General features: G+C 34.9%; 1 protein-coding gene and 2 long non-coding RNA genes across 3 annotated transcripts; 1 reads left to right on the plus strand and 2 right to left on the minus strand.

The window, feature by feature from the left end:
* Nucleotides 1-8,434: 8,434 nt before the first annotated feature.
* On the minus strand, nucleotides 8,435-9,724 carry LOC146935646 (F-box/kelch-repeat protein At3g23880-like). Its single transcript, XM_085757642.1, has one exon. It carries the CDS (start codon nucleotides 9,722-9,724, stop codon nucleotides 8,549-8,551), a length of 1,176 nt encoding a protein of 391 aa, XP_085613768.1. The 3' UTR covers nucleotides 8,435-8,548.
* Nucleotides 9,725-12,247: 2,523 nt separating this feature from the next.
* On the plus strand, nucleotides 12,248-19,508 carry LOC146935647 (uncharacterized). The gene is made up of 2 exons (XR_015033095.1): nucleotides 12,248-12,336; nucleotides 19,299-19,508. It is a non-coding gene; the product is annotated as an uncharacterized LOC146935647 (long non-coding RNA).
* Nucleotides 14,298-18,224, minus strand: LOC146935648 (uncharacterized). The gene is made up of 5 exons (XR_015030299.1): nucleotides 17,897-18,224; nucleotides 17,393-17,513; nucleotides 16,897-16,965; nucleotides 16,750-16,800; nucleotides 14,298-14,994 (listed from the first exon to the last, which is right to left on the minus strand). It is a non-coding gene; the product is annotated as an uncharacterized LOC146935648 (long non-coding RNA).
* Nucleotides 19,509-19,772: the final 264 nt, after the last annotated feature.

Genomic DNA, 19,772 nt, shown 5'->3' on the forward strand with positions numbered 1-19,772 from the left:
CATCCAAACAAAGCGGAAATAGAACCTGAAACGAATCAGAAGATACACAACAAGACCGCAAAAAACACATAAAAGAACACTACATCGATCCACCACAGTCCATACAACAGAAAAGGAAGAAAACCCACCAACATCTCCCAGGGAACCCAAAAGCAACAGAGCACGGCAGCAACAAGAAGTTTGATACACATGTTTGTAATCTTTGTTTGATGTACCCTCTTAATAAATGTTCCATCTTCATGCCACTTTCGTAGAATAAATATTACAACTTGTTTGGGAAGTTCCCACTACAGATTTACGGTTAACAAAATGCAGTATTTCTTAGAAATGAAATGAGCTTGTTATTCAACAAAACAAAAACAGAAAAATAAGCCAATAATCTAGCAAATTAAAAATGATTAATCTGCAATAGTTAACTCTTAAGGACACTATACTACCTTAGTTGATAGAAAACCAGTTCAGTATAAGTAAAATTCATTTTGCTCAAAACTCCTATAACTTCGTCGTTCTTTATATACCCATTGTGACCATTGCGATATTGATGTAAGAATATTTCGCATCAAACGAGGTAAGTATTTGTGTATCGTCTCCACAGGGAATAGTGCGTTATCAATGACAGTTTAACATCGATTATCATTCAAAGTATTAAGAGTACTTGTTTGTTTGAATTGAAATGTATCTAGCTAAACTAATTGCAAAAAGTAAAAGTTGAGATAAATAAGGATTGAAACTTGTTAGGAGTAGCGTTCCTTAACCAAGCGTCACACGTAACCTAATTGATCCATATGAATTCTAGCTTCATAAGCAACATTATCACAATCAATTCTAAACTATCCTTCGTGTCCAAAGTGATATAATTATTTCTAAGTTATCGTTTAAACATTCGTGTCCAAATTCCTTAAACGATAACAAAGTCGATCGGATAACCTAATCGACCGTGTCCAGCCTGGTTAAGTTATACGAAAGCATTTAGCTCTTGAGTATGGTGATTATCACAAGATTAACAAAAATGTCAAGTAAGTTAACCTAAGATATATTGCTATTCTAGCTCAAGATTCAAGAGTTTGTGTCCAAATCATCTTGAATCTTATTGAAAGCATTAACACAAGAATAACAACAATATTGAATATAAATTGCTAAAATCATATATTGCAAGATCAAAAGAGTTACATGTTTGCAAGATCAAGTACCTCACATCCCAACAAAGGGTATTTAGCTACACATCATCATGGAAGCCTTGCAAGGATGGATTGAAAAGGAAGGATTCATTACACTTGTGATGTCTCAACAAAGAAATAAAGATCCAACTTCCAAAATCACTCTCACTCTATATGATCTACCTTATTTCTCCCTAAGAAATATCTACCTATGTGAAAACTATGAGAAAAGCTAAGATAAGAACTAACTTAATATCTAGAAAAGAGAGAAAATGAGCTTTTATACAAATCTGCAAAAGTCAATTTCGCCTGGCAGAATATTGCTCGCCATGGCGAGCTCAGTTTTCTTCACCAATGGGATTCTGCCACGTCACCAAAAATCAGATCAAACCGCCTTTCTTCGCCTTTGCCTCGCCAGAACTTCGCCTGGCGAAATTTCTCGCCATGGCCATCTCAGTGGCGAAGTTGCCTGGTGCTCTCTGGAAGTCCTCGCCATTTAGCTCGCCTTTGGCTCGCCATGGCGAGCTGGCCTTTGCCCAAATTTGTTGTTTTTGCACTTGCTTGATGTTTGGACACTCAATTCCTGCACAAATGGGTAGAGTAAGATGACTAAAGCGTAAAAGGTCAAAATTTCACTTTTCTCTCGGCTTTTCCCTGGATAACTTGTGAAACAAGTAACAAACGTGCCATAAATAAACATTAAAAGTACTACTTCCTGGCACTTATCAAACTCTCCCCAACTTAACTCTTTGTTTGTCCTCAAACAAAATAACAAAAACATAACAAGCTACGCCAAGACACAAGTAAGAAAGACTTTGAAAGCTTTTACAGATGAATGATTTGACAAAAATGCGCGGGCAAGTCTGAAGCTTCCGACTTATCTGGCAATCCACTGCAAATGTGAAATGAGTTCTAAACACAAAGTACATGTCAAATAGTTCAAAACAATAATATATTTATTTACGAACCACACCTAACACACTTCTATGAAAGTAGATAAACAATTGAAATCAAATGAATGAGGATTATGAACACACATCCGGCAATCAAGTTAACATTCCAATCAAGTTATGTGTCCATCCAAAAATCGTTTCAAAAGGCATAAAAACATGGATCAAAAGGGTCTTTGAGGGTTATAACTTGGCTTGGCTACAAAAGAAATGTCATATGTGGGGCAATTGAAATCAAAAAGCCTATCAAAGAGGAACATTCCTTGTATCAACCATAAAAATTCACAATCTTTCCTACCAATCATTACAACCCTTGGTGCTTAAACATGAAGCACTTTGATCTTGACAACTTATTTTCTTTTTGGATTTTTCTTTCTTTTTTTTTTTTTTTTTTTTTTTCATGTACACATTGTTTTTCTTTTCTTTTGTATTTACAACAACATGTTGTCTTGATCAAAGATAAATTTACACCAAAGTACTTGACATAAGATTTACATCTACCTTCTCTCCCCAACTTGAATCAACAAATACCCTATTTGAATGTTCCTCTACTCTAAGGCAAAAGGGACAAATAACAATGAAAGTTTAGGGTTCAACAATTAAAAACAACTCAGAGTCCTAAAGTGCGTCAAAAATGAACTGGATTTTGAAAAGTTTTAAAGGCAAATTCATCAAGCATTGTGCTTATGAATTGACAGTTCAAAATTGAGGACTCCGACTCATTTGGCTCAAGTGGGTTAGCAAATACTCGCTCTTCTCACAAGGTAGGCTATTTGTGGTCAAGTACGTTTCTCTCATTAACAAAAATATTCCTTGATCACTTCCATGCCTTCACACAATTTTAAAACAAATATCGGATTTAAAATAACACAATTGAGTTAAACAATGAATCCGGTCTCCTTGCATATGTACAAACATTTGAGGTTTCCTCACTTTTAGGCTAGTACTACGTGGTTCACAAACAAATATATTATTACAAAGAACTAAATTACATGAAATTGTGCAAAGTACCCGTTTCACATTCAAGTAAAAATCTAGAAAAACCGGAAACTTGTACCTTGGCTATGCGCTTTAATCACAACAATGAATCATTATCAATCATCTGAGGTATGCTCACTTTGGCTATCTTTCAAGCACATTGCAATTTGAAGTTTTGAGCATTTTTTCAATTTCTTTCAAACAAGCAATAGTAATAACCAAAATAAACTTCCACAAATTTTTAAAAAATAGCTCAAAATGAAGTACATCCACAAAAATAGCTCAAAATGAAGTACATCCACAAAAATAAAATAACACAATACGTTACTAAAACAATGCTCACAACCCGTAATTAAACACATTGTCTAAAACAATAACACAATACATAATCCCATAGTACGGAACAATACATAATTCAAAATATCCCAAAGTACTAAAGTCATACATAACAAAGTAAACATCAACAGAAGCAAATAGTTCAAAGAGTAATTAACAAAAAGCAATAAAAGATGAGTTCTAGAAATAAGGAATTGACTGAAAGCATCTTCAAATGTTCTCAATTCAGATGTGCTTTCAAGTTCTGCTCCCTAAAACTCCTCCTCTTCGTAACTCTGAGTGTCTTCACTAGAATTTGTTGCACTCACCACCGCATCCGGATCATGTAAATCTGCCCCACCCTGATCATCATCAGCTGGATCATCAATATGCATATCTGAAGAACCACCCCCTCCATAGACAAATGGCCTGTCCCCAGGCCAAGCACAATAAGCCTGAAAAGCCTCTGGGAAAGGAACCTGATGGTCTGCCACCTGTGGGTAACCGGCATGTAGCTGCATCCGGTACATAGAGTCATGCAATGAAGTCATCGCCCTCTTGTTAGCATCCAGGTAGTCCCAAGTGTAAGTAAAACACTGCCTCTGAGCTGGGTCCATGTGTGAGAAATCATCAGCTGATGCTGGAGCTTGAGGTTGGTGCGATGATGAAGCTCCAGTACCTTTCTTACCCTTTTTCTCTTTGTCACTGTGCCTTGCAATGATAGCATCAGTGATTGGATTCTGCAGCTCCTCATGGACATGGCTAGGGATTCTAATGCGGAGGCTAATGATCAACCCCATTATCAATCCAGGAAAGGCTAAAGGGACCCTATCCTTGTTGCTTAAAGCAACATCTTTAAGTTCTTCAGCAATGATGCGGGCAATGTCAACCGGTTGATCGGTGAGAATGTAGTACAAGAGGGGTGGGATATCTATGGTGCAAGTGGAGAGGTGACTTTTGGGTTTAACATTAAACAAGATCAGTTTCAAGAGGGTTTGAGCAATGGGGGTCATGTTACACTTCTTCACTGTATCCCTCCCAGTCACACTCTTCTCATACCCCTTCCCCGGTTGTCGAATTGTTTCTTGAATGGCTGAGTGATCCCAATTCCCTTTGTTTTGTTGGATGTGGAAGGGACACAGCTCATCTGGGGTCTTGAGTTTGTACGGTTTCCCAAGGTAATCATTGATGCCTTCGCGATCAAAGGTGATCACCCTGCCCCTTACCATGGTTGTAAAGCTAAAACCTTCTCCCTCTAGAGGCATGGCGTTCGCATAGAACTCACGCACAATTTCAGTGTTGAGTTGAGGGTGTGGGGCAACCAGTTTCTCCCATTTTCTCCTCTGAATGATGGCAGCCAACACTTTGTATTTCCCTTGAGCTGAGATTTGGAACTGCTTGTCATGCCAAATCTTTCGGCTGCAGAGTTCCTGATACCTGTCCTGATGGTCAGCACTGAAGAACCTGTGCTCATCATATGGCCTTGAAGCCTCAACAGTTTCAGATTGTTTCCTTTTTCCCTTAGCGGAAGATGATGCCTTTTGAGAATTTTTAGGAGCCATACCTGTAAGACAACACAACCAGGAAACCCATACAATTCACAGGACAAAAGATTAGAAAGAATTATAGTCAAAGCAGAATAAAAAAAAATTCTGAGTCCAGTGAATTTCGCCAGGCGAAGGCTGAGCTCACCATGGCGAAAATGGTTGAAATTTTCTGGGTTTTTTTATGAACACCTCGCCATGGCGAACTAAATGGCGAGGGAACCCAGAATTTCGAAATTTGCCCTTTTTCACAAAAATTCACCAGTTGTCATCCATTCCTTCTATTTTGTAACCCCTTAAACTTTTACAAAGTAATTTCGACCTAAAGGACAGCACAAAGATGAACAAAATCACAGGTTCATGAATTTTTTAAATTTATACCACAAAAATCCTTTTTATTAAAAATTTATACACAAGTTTCAAAAAGTTGTGGATTAATCATGAAAGGAACAATGAACCAAGCAGAAATGATTCTGTTTCATCTAAGTGGTTTGGGTCATAAAGAAAAAAAAACACAGATCCAAAGTTATCCACTACCCTAAGGTTTGTTCATACACTGTTCATAAATTAAATTAAGAAATTGAGAAGAACACAAACCTGGTTGAAGTTAAATGCAAGCACAAAAATGAAATTGAAGATGAAAGTGGACTTGATTGCAATGAAGGTTGAAGTTTTGTGGAACTTTCTTTGGAATTTTAGGGTTTGAAGTTAGAAAATAGGGTTGGTGAAGAGAGAGGAAAAAGAAACCGAAATTTTTGAGATAATGAGGGTTAATGGGTGGTTGGGAGGAGTTATGGTGAGTTAGTGGCATGGGAAAACGTAACTGCCATTTTGGCAATTTCGCCAGGCGGAGGTTTTTCTCGCCATAGCGAGGTTTCTGGTAAGCAGGTCAAATGACCTGTAAATTTCGCCAGGCGAAGCTGAGCTCGCCATGGCGAACTTGAAAATTTCAAACCCGAATTTTTTTCTTAGGTTGCTTTTGTTTTGGATTGGCTTTGTTATGTAAATGACTCTAAACCCTATTATGCATTAAAACAATAAATAAACTTACAAAATTGGGTTGCCTCCCAACTAGCGCTTGTTTAACGTCGTTAGCTCGACGCCTTTTCCGTTAGGGTGGCCAAAATGAAACGGATAGCACATCATCTTTCGAAACCCTACGTTTTGGTAGGAATTCCATGAACTTTAGGAACAAAAGATTTGGAGTCCATGACCTCCCTAGCTTTGGTTTGAACAAGGCGTTAATTTCATCAATGACTCGATCGATTTCTACCTTGTTCATCTTCTTCCCTCTTGTTACCATTAAATCTTCCTTGATTAGTAACCGTTCCTTTTTCTCAACCATCGTTGCTTCTTCAATATCAACAATTGTAACTACCTCATTTTGAACAACAACTTCTTCAACAATCTCTCCGACTCTCTCAAACATGTTTGGATTATTTTCTTGTTCTCCAAGAGTGGATTGATTGTTGGCTTGGTTATCCATGATTTGTGCTTGAATCAACCCAATTTGAAGTGATAAAGTCTTCAATCTTTGGTTGGTATCTTGCATGTTTATCATGGATTGTTGCATGAAGATATTCAAAGTATTTTCTATCACCTTGTATCTCTCATCTCCATAAGAATGTTGCTGATACTGAGGATAGGATTCATACTCGGGTGGAGTATAGAAGTTGAAGTAACCATGATCAGCCATGATTTTGGCTAGGTGGTGATCCTAAAACGGAAACAACTACAAGAACTTTTCTTTGTTTATCAACAAGGGGTTAGTACAAAAAACTATCAAATAAAGAAAAAAATATTTACGGATTATATACAAATGCTTAAAACGATAAATCAATCGTTCTATCTATGATAACTAAACACCAATCCCCGGCAACGGCGCCATTTTGATGTAAGAATATTTCGCATCAAACGAGGTAAGTATTTGTGTATCGTCTCCACAGGGAATAGTGCGTTATCAATGACAGTTTAACATCGATTATCATTCAAAGTATTAAGAGTACTTGTTTGTTTGAATTGAAATGTATCTAGCTAAACTAATTGCAAAAAGTAAAAGTTGAGATAAATAAGGATTGAAACTTGTTAGGAGTAGCGTTCCTTAACCAAGCGTCACACGTAACCTAATTGATCCATATGAATTCTAGCTTCATAAGCAACATTATCACAATCAATTCTAAACTATCCTTCGTGTCCAAAGTGATATAATTATTTCTAAGTTATCGTTTAAACATTTGTGTCCAAATTCCTTAAACGATAACAAAGTCGATCGGATAACCTAATCGACCGTGTCCAGCCTGGTTAAGTTATACGAAAGCATTTAGCTCTTGAGTATGGTGATTATCACAAGATTAACAAAAATGTCAAGTAAGTTAACCTAAGATATATTGCTATTCTAGCTCAAGATTCAAGAGTTTGTGTCCAAATCATCTTGAATCTTATTGAAAGCATTAACACAAGAATAACAACAATATTGAATATAAATTGCTAAAATCATATATTGCAAGATCAAAAGAGTTACATGTTTGCAAGATCAAGTACCTCACATCCCAACAAAGGGTATTTAGCTACACATCATCATGGAAGCCTTGCAAGGATGGATTGAAAAGGAAGGATTCATTACACTTGTGATGTCTCAACAAAGAAATAAAGATCCAACTTCCAAAATCACTCTCACTCTATATGATCTACCTTATTTCTCCCTAAGAAATATCTACCTATGTGAAAACTATGAGAAAAGCTAAGATAAGAACTAACTTAATATCTAGAAAAGAGAGAAAATGAGCTTTTATACAAATCTGCAAAAGTCAATTTCGCCTGGCAGAATATTGCTCGCCATGGCGAGCTCAGTTTTCTTCACCAATGGGATTCTGCCACGTCACCAAAAATCAGATCAAACCGCCTTTCTTCGCCTTTGCCTCGCCAGAACTTCGCCTGGCGAAATTTCTCGCCATGGCCATCTCAGTGGCGAAGTTGCCTGGTGCTCTCTGGAAGTCCTCGCCATTTAGCTCGCCTTTGGCTCGCCATGGCGAGCTGGCCTTTGCCCAAATTTGTTGTTTTTGCACTTGCTTGATGTTTGGACACTCAATTCCTGCACAAATGGGTAGAGTAAGATGACTAAAGCGTAAAAGGTCAAAATTTCACTTTTCTCTCGGCTTTTCCCTGGATAACTTGTGAAACAAGTAACAAACGTGCCATAAATAAACATTAAAAGTACTACTTCCTGGCACTTATCAGATATCTCAATTCATAATGTACTATGTAAGATTTGACGCAAACATTATATAAATTTGTGCATCCTTGTGCATACATTGCAAAAAATAAATACTATGGTGCCTTTGAAAAACATCAAAATCATAATTAGAATCGTAGGAAACCAAACGAGGAACCATATAATGCAATGCATAATTGTGAACTATATCAAATGTAATGTATGCAGAGAGAACAAAAACATGTAACAAACAAATAATATAAATGAAAATGACAGCAGTTTCTGAAGAAATAACATTCGACAATTAATTAATAATCCAAGAAATAACATGCAACCTTTAATTTCCTGGGAAATAAAACCTATGCTCAAGTGACATAGCACTACATCTACATCCTAGCATAGGGAACTAGGCGATATTAAACTTTCAACACAGACTTCTGGAATATTTTTTAAATTAGTAGCCTTGAAAGTACCGCTTCTGGGATTGTAAAGAACCAAATTCAAGTCAGAATCATACAACTCCAGCAACACTTGATCATCCTCAAAAACATATATTGCCTTGGCAAAGACCTTAGGTTTAGAAGAATCTCTCATGTAAGGAATATTGAACAATTTAGTCCAAGACTCTTTATTTCCATATTCCTTCATAATCCAAACATCATTGCCATAAGTTGTCACACACAAGCAATCCCTCAAAACACCCAAAGCCGACAAGTCACACACATCCACCCCTCCCAAATTAGGAGGTGAAATCTTTTGATAAGACTCCTTTGCCAAATCAAATGAAACAATAATGCGTGGACATCCCCAGAACTGTTCTTTAGAGAACAACCAATTAATCGTGCCACTCACAAATTCCCCCTTCACAACGGGAACAATAAGACCACCAAAAGGATACTCCTGAATGGTTCTCCAAATATTAGTACCCAAAGTATGAACCTTTACTTGAGTTTTGTTAAAAAAACTATCATCCTCATCAAGAACTAGGTAGTCAAAAACAACAACCACCTTGTAATTATCCTTTGAGGAATCATAGCCAAAGCCAAATGTCATGACATTTAGACCAGTGGTGGGCTTTTCAAAAAGGGGCAACTCCTTGAATTTTCTTGTGGAAGGGTTCCAACATATAACTAAGCCTGTACGTTTGTCGTCTTCAATACCCACAATGCTGCCTGCAATACACACAATGCCATTGCAAGAGCCAATGAAGGGATAAAACTTGGCATAAGGCCAATCAGATTGTGTGAAGTTAGAGGTTATGTTTGTGAAAACAGGGTCGAGTGGGTAAGATGTGAGAATGTACTTGCGGGAGTCAAGGGCATAATCTAGCAAGTGGAGGTTCTGAGTGGTGGACACACGGAGTTGCTTCTTGACGAATTTGGGATCAGATATTAGAGAATTCCATGACTTGCAAACGCATCGGAATCGAAGGATGAACTTTACCCGTAGCCTACATAGGATTTCTGGAATAACATCGGAGGGAAGAGTTGGGAGCGGCGGTGGCTCGTGAAGCGAATCGCAGACACGATGCCATTTTTTATCATGCCTATCGCTACCAGAATAAGCCATCTTCAATCTCCAATTGTGGCTCTAACCTGAACCCTAATGAATGCAATATATAGTAACGTTTTGTGCTGAACACGCTTTTGTAGTAAGTGTCTGTTTGCTTATCAAGAATGAAAAAATAAATTAAAAAAGGTAATTACACCCTTGCATAAAATTTAATTTTCAAAATGCCTCTTTCTTCTTTCTTGATTACACCCCAAAACCTCTCTTCCATCTTTCCTCTTCCAAAACAATACTTTTTAAGTAGATTTTTAAAAGAAAATTTGAAGCAAATAAGGTTAGTGTTTTTCTATTCACACCCCATGTAATTCTAGTTACACCCAAATTTACTTAAAATTTTATGATAATACCAAAATTGCCCTTTTATATAAATTTTCTTAAAACTTTGATTTCATTCATTGTCAGTCTAAAATTTCAGTTTCTTTCACTCAAAAACAATCATGGATATTCAATCAATCTCTATAGAAGATTTAAGTGTGAAGCAAAACATCTTTCTTCCATACTTTATTGCATATAAGTACTTGAATTTCTTTTTCTTTTACAATGATGCTAGAGTTTCTATTTTTTTCTTGTTGTTCAACGTTGATTCTATTTTTTTCTTGTTGTTCAACGTTGATATGTAATGCACAACATAGTTATTTAATTGTGCAGCACGTACAACGTTAACTAACATTGTAGAGGTTAACTTGAATTCACTTTAAGTAGCTACATGTAAACTTAGTTTACATAACTTACTTAAAGTGAGTTTACATGTACATACTTAAAATAAGATTGCGTATAATCATTTAACAAGGTTAAAGCAAAATTTAACTTTTAGTATGTACACTCAAACTCAGTTTACATGACCTACTTAAACTAAGTTTACATGATTTTTTTTAACGTACTTAAATTGAGTTGAAACTCAGTTTACATTACCAACTTAAACTAAGTTTACATGACCTACTTAAACTGAGTTTAAGATTAAATTAAATTTTATTTTAGGGTAATTTTGGCATTTTAGGGTGTAACCAGGAATATATGGGGTGTAATTAGAAAAATCTTAACATGTGCCATAACATTTCCCATTAAAAAAAAAAAATTCTAAATTGGCCTAAAGATGTTTTTGTTTTATTATTACTTTTTCCATACTATGTGTTTCTCACCGTCCTATTTTTCTCCAACATACATTTTATTCGGATTCTAATCCGAACCAAATTTAAGGAACTTTTAGATTATATAATCTGAATTCTTGTGTTGCCCAGATTTTAAGAACAACATTGGCCTATATTATTAAGATGATATAATTGAAAATGACAACAAAACTAAAATTAAATTAAAGAGACAAACATGATACAAATTCTCTATTTATTAATATATAAAAACTTTCATAGTACATTACAATAAAACTGAAGCCTATTACACAAAATTGTTAAACACCTGATGCTAATTTATTAAACATCTAACATTAAACCTGTGGTGCAAGAAGATGGAGGGGAAAAGAAGTTGAGGTAAGGTTTGTTTCTTTTCTTGAGCGAGTGAGACTTTGCTGGTCAACCTAACACCCAGACAAATAAATCATCGTTACACCCAAACATGTTGTGTAAATTTGCAGAGTCGCACTATCACTGTTGACCGTTCATATAATCCCTACAATATTAGAGTAACTTTTTTGTATGAAAGGTCAACGGTGAAAGCACATTGCAGAAGAAAAGAGAAGGAGAGAATGTCACGAGATGAAATGAGAAATTGTGAAAGATTGATGGTATTTAATTATAGAGAGAAATTTGTGAAGAAGGAGTGCATAGGGTGTAACGATTCATAAATGGGGGTCAAAAAATGTGTTAAAGCTGGTCTGACCAATCAATGAAATTGGTCTGACCAAAGAAAAATGTAACCAATATGTTATTCTTGTTGAACAAGTAACTGTGTAAACTCTCAACTATTTTGGATTATATAATGCAAACACATCCCAAAAATGTTTGGTTTATATTCGGAACCGGTTCAAGACTGTGTTAAAATTTTCACTTTTTAGGGTGAGGAAAAATTCTGATTATAAAATCCGAACCTGCTCATTACAAGATTTTTTATGTGGTCCACATTACACAGACAGTTTTTGTGGTCGACAATTTAACGCCCTAATTTATTATATTTATTGGAAAATGCTAACAAGTGCCCTAAGGGCATTGTTTAAGCATCTAAAAGTGGCAATTTTTGCATTGGAAATTGTACGGTTATGACTTTTAAAAGTGTTTGACTTGTATTTTCAATACATAGTTTCTTTTTTTTGGTTCCTAAACAATGCCCTTAGGGCACTTGTTAGCAAGACCCTTATTTATTTTATTGAGTTTTAGTGTCTTTTAATATAATTTATTTGAATATTTGTGATATGTTATATGTTGGTATTTATTAGTAGCTATTATGAGCTTTATTTAGTGGAGGAATTATTAATTAAAATAGAATATAGAGGTTGAGGGGCAGAATGGGAATAAGGGAGAAAAAGTAAGTTAAGAATAGAAAATTAGAAAGTCAGAATACAGAATACCTAGAAACTGCTTTTGGGAGAAAAAGGGAGAAAGTGAGGAGTCAGAGAAGAGAAGAGGAGCAAGCTTGTAGAGTCCGAATTCAACCAATCTAAGGTAAGGGTGGGACTAGCTTCTCTAATAATGGGTTTATAATTCTGAAATAGGGTTTAACATGGTTGTTGTTGTCTGATTTTGATGATTAGAGAAATTAGGTTTTGATTTGGAATTGATTGTTGAAAAAGTAGATAATTCAATGAATTCATGATTAACTGCTGCTGTTGTTGTTATGAGATGTTGTTGTTGATGATTGATGCCATGGGTAATCATAATCATAGAGCTTGCTATGAATTTGTGTTGTTCTTGAAGGTTTTCATGAAAAATGGGTCAAATGGTGATTTTTGTTGAAAGGATGTTTTGGTTCAAGTTTTATATGGATTTGAGTGTCTTTTCATGTTTAGAAACGTTTAAACAAAGTTTGGTACCAAATTTGGGCTTAGGGGATTTAAAATTGGGATTTTGGAGTGAAAAATGGAGTTTTTCCGAGAGCTACCTGTCTGACAGCTTGCCCTGTTTCGCGTTCTTGCATCTTTTTACACATTTCTGTTTTGAATTGGCTTTTGGTGTAAACATGAAATTTTTAGATAATTTTGTTAGCTTTCCAGTGGCTTTGGTTTGACGTAAAAATGATTTTTAGATTTTGAGTTATGATGGAAACACTCCAAGTAGGTCTTGGAGAAATTTTAAGGAAATTTAGCATAACTATTTCCAAGTCAACCTGAAACCCTATGGTTTGTTTCCAAACTCCATAAATTGTGTTTTAGGAGTTCAATTAAGGTGTTTAAGAGTACTAGACCATCGACCCGTGCTAACGCACGGGTCATTCAAAAGAAAAAATATAGCGCAAATATGAAAGTAAACATTTTACTTGAATCGAAAAAATAGTATAATTCAATTCATAAAATAAATTGTCAGAAACCTTTGTAATGTACCATATTAAAAAATTTCCACGACATCGACCATGTTACGGTAACATAACATATAAATTTAATGACCCTGTGCGGCAGCAATTTACGATTCTAGACCTTTGACCCGCACTGTCGCGCGGGTCTATTATAATAGGTGACATTGTACAGTTAAGTAATCCTTAACATGCATTAGAATATCAATAAAGCAAGTCATTCCAATTCTAAAACATATTAGTTTTCTGCAATATTAAAAATGTAGCATATTAGTTTTCTGCAATATGCATTAGAATATTAAAAATACTTTGGAAGATAGTATTTATACCTTATGGCAGATGGACTTTGGCAAAAATTCTAAAACATATTAGACACAAAACCATTCCAATTATAAAACCTTATATCACTTATACTTGGATAGGGATATTGTATACTCATATTTTTCTGCAATATAGCAGTTGCTTTATTTTTTTAATAGTAGGCCCTATAATTGAATTCAAAGTATTTTAATTTATCTCAATAAAAATTATAAGTTGCATCAGTCATGATCTAATGTTCATCTAATAATTTGATCCCATCATCAAAGTGGCATGCCTATCTATGAGTTGTAACTACTTTAAATTGATCTGTTCACTTTCAAGTTGATTATTAGTTTTTTTTTAATAGCCAATTTATTAAACTCCCAACCTCTTAAGAAAAGAGGAAGGGGCAACAGAACAAAACACCAAAACAAAACGGCCCAGCGCATAGGCTTTGAGCAGCAGCAGCAACAACAGGAAAGAAAAAACTCCCTTTTCCACACACCCAAAAATAGCAGCCACAGGACACAACACAGCCACTAAAAACCGAACCAACTGCAGGCTATCAGTGCCAGACAGTTGGACAGTTTGTGTTCCGCCCCAAAAAACCAAACAGCTGCACAAAAACACCAAAACTCCTACCTCAAGTTGATTCATTAGTGTTCTCTAATGTACATGCATTACTTGATCTAAGCACAAAGTCTATTTTTAAATAAGTTTTGTTGTGCAAATTTTCACCTACATCAGTCCCTATGTCAGGAAATCGAATAAACATATATAAATGGACATTTCTAGTGCAGCGCATGGCAAAAAGAAATCAGAAACATTCAACTTGCAAAATACATTAGATAATTCAAATGGTCATGAAATTGTGCTAATCAATCGTTCGATTCAAAACATCCACTGACACCAACAAAAGACGCCATAACAGGAGGTCATAATCGGAAACACAAAAAGTCTGACAAACAAAATAGCATTGAAGACATCAACGCGACAACTAAAAACGAAAACAAAACAAAAGGAAAGGACAACAAACTTGGACATCATCAACGCAACTGGGAGTACATATTATAGCAAAACACTTCATTCATCAACTTCAACCTTCACACGGACCAGTTTTGGCTCCTTTGCAGTCGAAGCCACACTATCACCAACATCAACATCAATGACCGAAACAACACTATCAACAGCTCTCTTTCCTAATGTATTTTTAGTCTGAGTCACAATCAAATCATCTGCAGATCCTTCATCCATAGCATTTGAATCAGACACCAGTTTCGGACCCTTAGCATTTTCATCAGACACCAGTTTCAGACCCTTAGCACTTGAATCAGGGACAATTTTCGGACCCTTTGTGCTTGATCCATCACAACCACCTAGCACAATGTCGTCCAATGACTGAACACTAACATCAACTGCCTTTCCCAGAGTTTTGCTAGTCAGAGTCGCGTCTGACTCAGCTCCATCAACATCATCCTTATTGCTTAAATTGAATCAACTCCTTCAACAGTTTCCTACATAAAACAAAACGGCGTATTACTTGCTGAACCTCTATATTTGCAACATTCTAATGAAATTAAATGTAACAGAGAGATATATTTGTATTTCATGAGCCAATCAAAAGTTCAAAATGCTTAAAATATTCATGGAGCAACCATTGAAAGTAACTGAATCATACAATCAAGTATTCAAGCATAGAATCTATTAAGTGTAGGAATCTGCCTCGATAAAATGACGAAGGAAAATTTTTAAAAAAGAAAAACTATTTATTTATACAAAGCAGGTTCCACCCTATCAAACAAAGCAAGAGGTTCAATACACAAAGCAGGTTACACCCTATCAAACAAATCAAGAGGTTCAATACACAAAGGTACACTGAATCTTCACAACTATTTCAGAACCATATGCAAACAATTTTTTTAGAAGAATTGTGATTAACTTGAAAGGCTATTAGAAGATACACGGTTCTCAATGTAATGCATTTTATAACCATATTCAAGCAATTCTTGTATATTAGCAACATGATTGGTCAAAATAAACGAATTATGATTGACTTGCAGAATCATGATTCATAAGAGAAATCGTGGCATACAATTTTCTTAGAAAAATCATAATTGACTTGCAGAATAAGTTGCCGAACCTCACTGTATCTTTACTTTTCAAGAATTTTGATTATGAATCAGTATTAACATAAGAGCCATAATTATGTAATTACTTGAAGGACGTAACGATTCACACACCAAATGATCAACTAAAAAGATCATGCGGTTTCATTGTAAAGAAATGAATGAAAGAGAGCAGTACCTAGTGGCAACAACAATTTTTAGAAGTGAGATTCTGACAACAACAGGAAGTGCAACAAAATAAAATCATTAGCGTGATAAAAATATAGCATAATAAAAGAAAAATAGGAATTGCAAGTATTTTTCAACTGAACTCTATTCAGGATACTGTCAAAAGTTTATGTAATGTAGTACACAATCAAATAAAAAATTGTACCAAAAAAAATATTGATCATATGACACTGCACATAATTTTTGAGATCCAAATTATACACACTAATTAACAGTAAACAAAAATGAAAGGAAATTGCTGGAAGAAGTGGTGATGTTTTCAATCTAAGTTTCAATTAAATGTATCTAAAACTTTTTTGTCCAAGGACTAATCACTAATGTATGATTGCCACTATCAGGGTAGCACTGGTGTTTTGATGGAAATGTCAAATGTAACTTCATTATCTAAAATGAATTCAAAGCAAATAGCTTCATTTTGAAATACCATACTTTAAAAAAATTCACACAAAAACTTAATTTTAGTTTAGAAAAACTTAATTCCAAGCAAAAAATATTTCTCTTACTTATAGTTTATTGAAGATTAGAAACAAAATCAATTTTAAAAGAAACTCTTTCTATTAGTTAAGAAACACTAAGAAATTGACAATTAAAAGAAAAGCTTACATGATGCTCACACTATGATTACAATACCTACATGGACTGTAAAGACACAATTATAGACGAATTAAATAATAAAAGATCTGCTATTATACAAACAGCCCCAAACAAACATTATAGATTATTGAAATGGGTGGTCTGACATATCCTAAGGAAGCTACCATTTACAATTACAAATGTTATATAATGTGATCTTCAATATGCTAAGGAGTACCAATTAGTTTAATAATGAGGACAAAATGAAGAGTTAAACAGATCATAAAATACATGTATATTGATTATGAATCAGTAGAGATTAGTTAAGCATACTCGCCTCACCTTTTAAACTTTGTTCAGCAACACCCTTGACGAATATTGAACCAACCATGCCTAACACATATATAAGAGGAACCCTGTAAGTTAGAGAGAGAGAGAGAGAGAGAGAGAGAGAGAGAGAGGGCAGAGGAAGTAACAAAGAGTATATACCGAATCGGAAGGAAGGAAAATTAGGAGAATCCAGTTGAAGCCATATACCCTTTTCGTCCTTCCAATAAACTGCAACATTAATGAAAATAAAAAATTGCAATAATTAGTAAAAACAAACATAAAAATCAAGATGAGAGAGAGAGCGAACGAAATCTTGTGAGAATTTTTTTTTTTTGCGCTTCTCATAAATCATGTCAGCGAGGTCGGTTACGAAGCATGTCCACCATGGTAACAACTTTTTCAAAATCGAACATCACAAACAATGAAAGGGGAAATCAAAATCTTAATATTGGCTTCTCATAATATTTTTTACTTGGAAATTGAACAAAAAACAATTGTATGTGAACTCATTCACTTTTTATTCTGATTTCAAGCACTTTCCAACTAAACAACTCAATCAAGTACCAAATATAAATTTCAATAAAGGATTATAAAAGAAAGAACAAAAATAAGCTCTAAAAATGAGACACCTAAAACAGCAATAAGAAATACATACCTTCCTAGCATTGGTGTGTTCATTTTAATCACATTTAATGATAACAATTCATGCCTTCGATAGCCTCCAAACGCATATCAGGTTCAGATTTTGTCTTAGTTTTGTTTTGATCGCCCTGTCACTATAGTGATCCCAACAAAAGATTATAAATAAGCTATATTGAGTATGTCCAAATCCACAACAGTCTTACAGTACAACAAAACATACATAATTTGGATATCAAATGCATATTAGTGTAGCATAATTCTTACTTTGTGTACATTAGCTAAAGCTTTGCAAGTTAGCATCAAAATTCAACTAAAAAACATAATTAAATTAAAATCAGCACATCTGATCAAGTGTAATAAATCTAGTGACTAAGAATATAAAAACAATGAAATGATGGTTAAATCAAAAAACAGAAGCCAAAAATAAAGTTGTTACAGTCATATCCACATCAAATAAAGTTGTGAGAATTGAATTTCCGTTTGCAAAATTAAAATGAAATTAAACTTAATCACTAACCATAAAACAGCCAAGCAGCTATCGAGATTTTGAACAGGAGTAGGAAATCCATCTTTAGCTAATATGCTACGACACAACAGCTATCGCTTCATTGGGTTTTTCGACCTCAACGATGAATATTTTTGTACCATGGCTTTGTGTAACTGTTCCGTCAAACAATCACCCTTCAGTCGCCGTCTTGGATCCATCAATTTGTGCGTTCAACAAATTGATGCGTGCAAGCGAGTAACTGGCTTAAACGATTGAAGCAGAAAGAAAAAGAAATCGGAAAGGCCATGGTCACAGCAGCAGTGTCGCAGAGAGAAGGAGATACCACCGTGCGGTAATACGTGATTGTATACGAAATGGGGGGAGGAGGTTGGCAAACGCGTGAGAGAAAGAGAGGAAAAATTGTTAGGTTTAGGTTTAAATTAGGTTTCGTAATTAAGCTTTATGTCAGGGTTAAAACAGGAAATTTAATCCCTAGGTTTAGGTTTAAATTAGGGCAAACATTAGCTTACTGGTTAACTTTTATATATAGATGATTTAACCTATGATGTGATGAGTCTAACTTGGTTTTGTTTTGAAAGTAAATTGGTTTTGTAAAATGATTCTATGAGTCGAACTTGGTGAATTTTATAATTCTATTGTATTTAGCCGGTGAAACGCACATGTATACTCTACTGCACTCATATATGGTTTAGGTGTATCCATAGTTGAGGCATTCGATCCTAGTTGTTTGGTCTTGGTTTATTTGTTTCAATTATTTTAAAGTTGTAAAATGAGAGACGAACTTTGTCGAAAATGATTGATGTGAATGATTTGTAAAATGAGAGACGAAAGTTGTAAAACCAAATACTTGGCAAATTATTTGTGGATAGTTTGATATGATTAAATGAAGATATGTGAATGATTGTTAGGTGTTGAATATGATGTTATATGATGTTGTTCATGATTGATGAATTATGAAGTCATAATGTGAAGTCGTTGTTGTTGTTGTTGCATTGGTTGTGTCAATACATAATCATTTTAAGCGAAGGGGGCTGTAGCCTGACATGTCGAATTATGACATTAGCAAAGGGAGTTGTAGCTCTGTTAATTTTAAGCGAAGGGGGTTGTAGCCAGTCAAGTCGAATTACGACATTAGTGAAGAGAGCTTGATGCTCTGATGGTACCACATGCATACTGCATTTGTTGATTCGTTGTTGTTGCATTGTTGAGTCATTGTTGTTGCATTGTCAAGTCATTGTTGACGCGTTGTTGAGCGAAGTTTTGTTGTTGAAGTTATGTGAAGTAATGTTGCTGATGTACTGTTGTTGATTTATGTTGTTAAATTCTTTTAATGAATTATATGCTTATTATTATTGAATGTGAAATCTCACCCCTTCTGTTTGAATGTTGCCTCTACGTGGGTAACGTGCAGATAACCAGGAGTAACCGCTGATGTTAGTTGATTCCTCGTGTCGTCTTAGGAGTCGCTCTGATACGTAACGGGATAGGAATTAATTGTATTTGATTTTCCATTGTTACGTATTCTTTTTATGAATTTATTGTTGGACCATTTTTAGATGGAATTAATTATGTTGATGACGTTGAGGCCTTTAGTGCCAAGTATTGTTTAAACATTTAATAATTTTCCCGCAGCGACATATTTGAAATTATTGACAGCAGTTGTTTTAAATAAAGAGTGGATTTTAACTCTATTTATATTTAATGATATTTTGAAGAACGAAATGTGACATCCTGTTTGTGATGAACTCTGATCTATTTTATAATAATTATATGTTGGAAAAACGGGGTGTTACAGACAACGACAAAACATTCTATAAATTGGTGTGCTTGTTTTCATATAATGTAAATCACACCAAAAAAACATAGACACTTCAGTCATTGATTT

The sequence above is a fragment of the Medicago sativa genome, chromosome 3 (genome assembly GCF_051527215.1).
Source record: "Medicago sativa cultivar Bolivia chromosome 3, Bolivia_mono, whole genome shotgun sequence".
NCBI classification, from domain to species: domain Eukaryota; kingdom Viridiplantae; phylum Streptophyta; class Magnoliopsida; order Fabales; family Fabaceae; genus Medicago; species Medicago sativa.